General features: G+C 42.2%; 1 protein-coding gene across 1 annotated transcript in view; it reads left to right on the forward strand.

Annotated features, from left to right (window-relative positions):
• The window catches only part of CLSTN2 (calsyntenin 2), a 591,031-nt gene that overhangs the window by 222,450 nt on the left and 366,947 nt on the right, over positions 1-1,634 (forward strand). Inside the window, exon 2 of the mRNA XM_012804937.1 lies at positions 408-530. Coding sequence (XP_012660391.1) covers positions 408-530 — 123 coding nt within the window. The remainder of the gene's footprint in view (positions 1-407; positions 531-1,634) is intronic.

Here is a 1,634-nt window from a genome sequence, read left to right on the forward strand (position 1 = left end):
CACTCAACTCTGCTGGTTTATTTACTCCTGATGAAATTTAACTCTGACACATCTATTAATAAATGGTAGCATTTAAGAATTAAAGCTTTCAGTCAATTCTTAATAATATAGATCTCCAGAAATAGAAACATGGGGATTTGAGTGAAGCGAAGGACCCATGATCGTTGAGATGAAAGACTGTGTCTGTGTCTGGGGGTTGCCCCTTGCCTCGTGAGTGCCAAGGGTAAGTTGTTGACCCTCTCTGCACTACCCTGAAGCTTCTCTGGGTATAAAGGGAACTAATGTGCTCTAATCCCTCATGGGATTGTTGGATCAGAGTCTATGACTGGGCAAAGGTACAATATTGATATTATTATTATGGATTAGTTCTTGAAATGATCTTTTTGTTTCCTCCCCTTGTTTTCTAGTCAACAAGCACAAGCCATGGATTGAGACGTCATATCATGGAGTCATAACTGAGAACAATGACACCGTCATTTTGGACCCACCACTGGTGGCCCTGGATAAAGACGCACCAGTTCCTTTTGCAGGTGAGGCAATGGCTTAGTGTGGTTGGCTCAGCTCACTACGGGCATGTGCTGGGAAATCTCCAAAGGTTCCAGCCTAGGGCTTTATAACTATTGTCACCACGCTGTGCATCTCCTAGATCAGCCTGTGATGTTGAAGTTGGATACCTCTTCTTATTTCTGGTGTAGATTCTGTCTCTCTTCACGTTTTTTTCCGTCATGATGTTGTCATCAACATGAGACCCTTGTTTATTGTTTTTCTGAAGGGTGGTAAATTGCTGAATTCACCCTGGAGTTGCAAAAGTTGGGCTAGTAAGATTCTTAGGGGAGTTTTCCCCCTAAAGAACTTACCTACAGACATAATCAGGTGTGCGACCCACTGTCCCCACTACCCACATATCATGGATAGACAGAGACTTGTGGCTTGGTAAACTGGCTAAAGAAAAAGAGAAAAGGACCAGGAAATATTTGCTATGCTTGGGACAGGATCCTGCCCTTGAGCTTCCAAATAAGTGTGGCTTTTGGAGGGGATTCCAAAGTCAGTGCCATGTTACTCTCTGCATCTAATGGATAGAGAGCCTTCTTAGTGCTATCAAGACCATCTCTGACTTCCTCAAGGGCCAGGCCCTGAGAAGGGTAGGAATACAGGTAGGTCATGTGTTTCCATGGATTTTGGCAAAGAAAAGGGTCAAGTGATAGCAGCAGGGGGAGGAGTTGGACAAAGATTTCTGAAGATGCCTGCATCATGAGTAATATTGTTAACATTTTATAACTGTCAGGAGAAAGACAGGAAATTTAATGAAGGTTTTCAAGATTTCTGGAAGATTGCTTTATGATAGATGGGTGCCAGACTGAGGTTTTCACCATTATGAAGTCTATTTTCTCTGACAGTTTGTCTGTTACATTATGAGCTACTTGGGCAGAAAAAATGGGTTCTTTTGCACTTCTAAGAGATAAGCTCTGTGAAGACTCTTTTTCATTACAGAGCATTATAAAGTGAGGAGAGAACAAGTGGGTTAAATGGGGAAATCCAGTATTATGGGCAGATAAACTCATAAGCATTGTTGCAGAGCATGGAGAAGATGCTCTCGACTCTCAGAAGAAGACTTTATCTTTGTTTTATGCAGA

The sequence above is a fragment of the Otolemur garnettii genome, unplaced genomic scaffold (assembly GCF_000181295.1).
Source record: "Otolemur garnettii isolate 467f Iridium unplaced genomic scaffold, OtoGar3 scaffold00032, whole genome shotgun sequence".
Classification (NCBI taxonomy): Eukaryota; Metazoa; Chordata; class Mammalia; order Primates; family Galagidae; genus Otolemur; species Otolemur garnettii.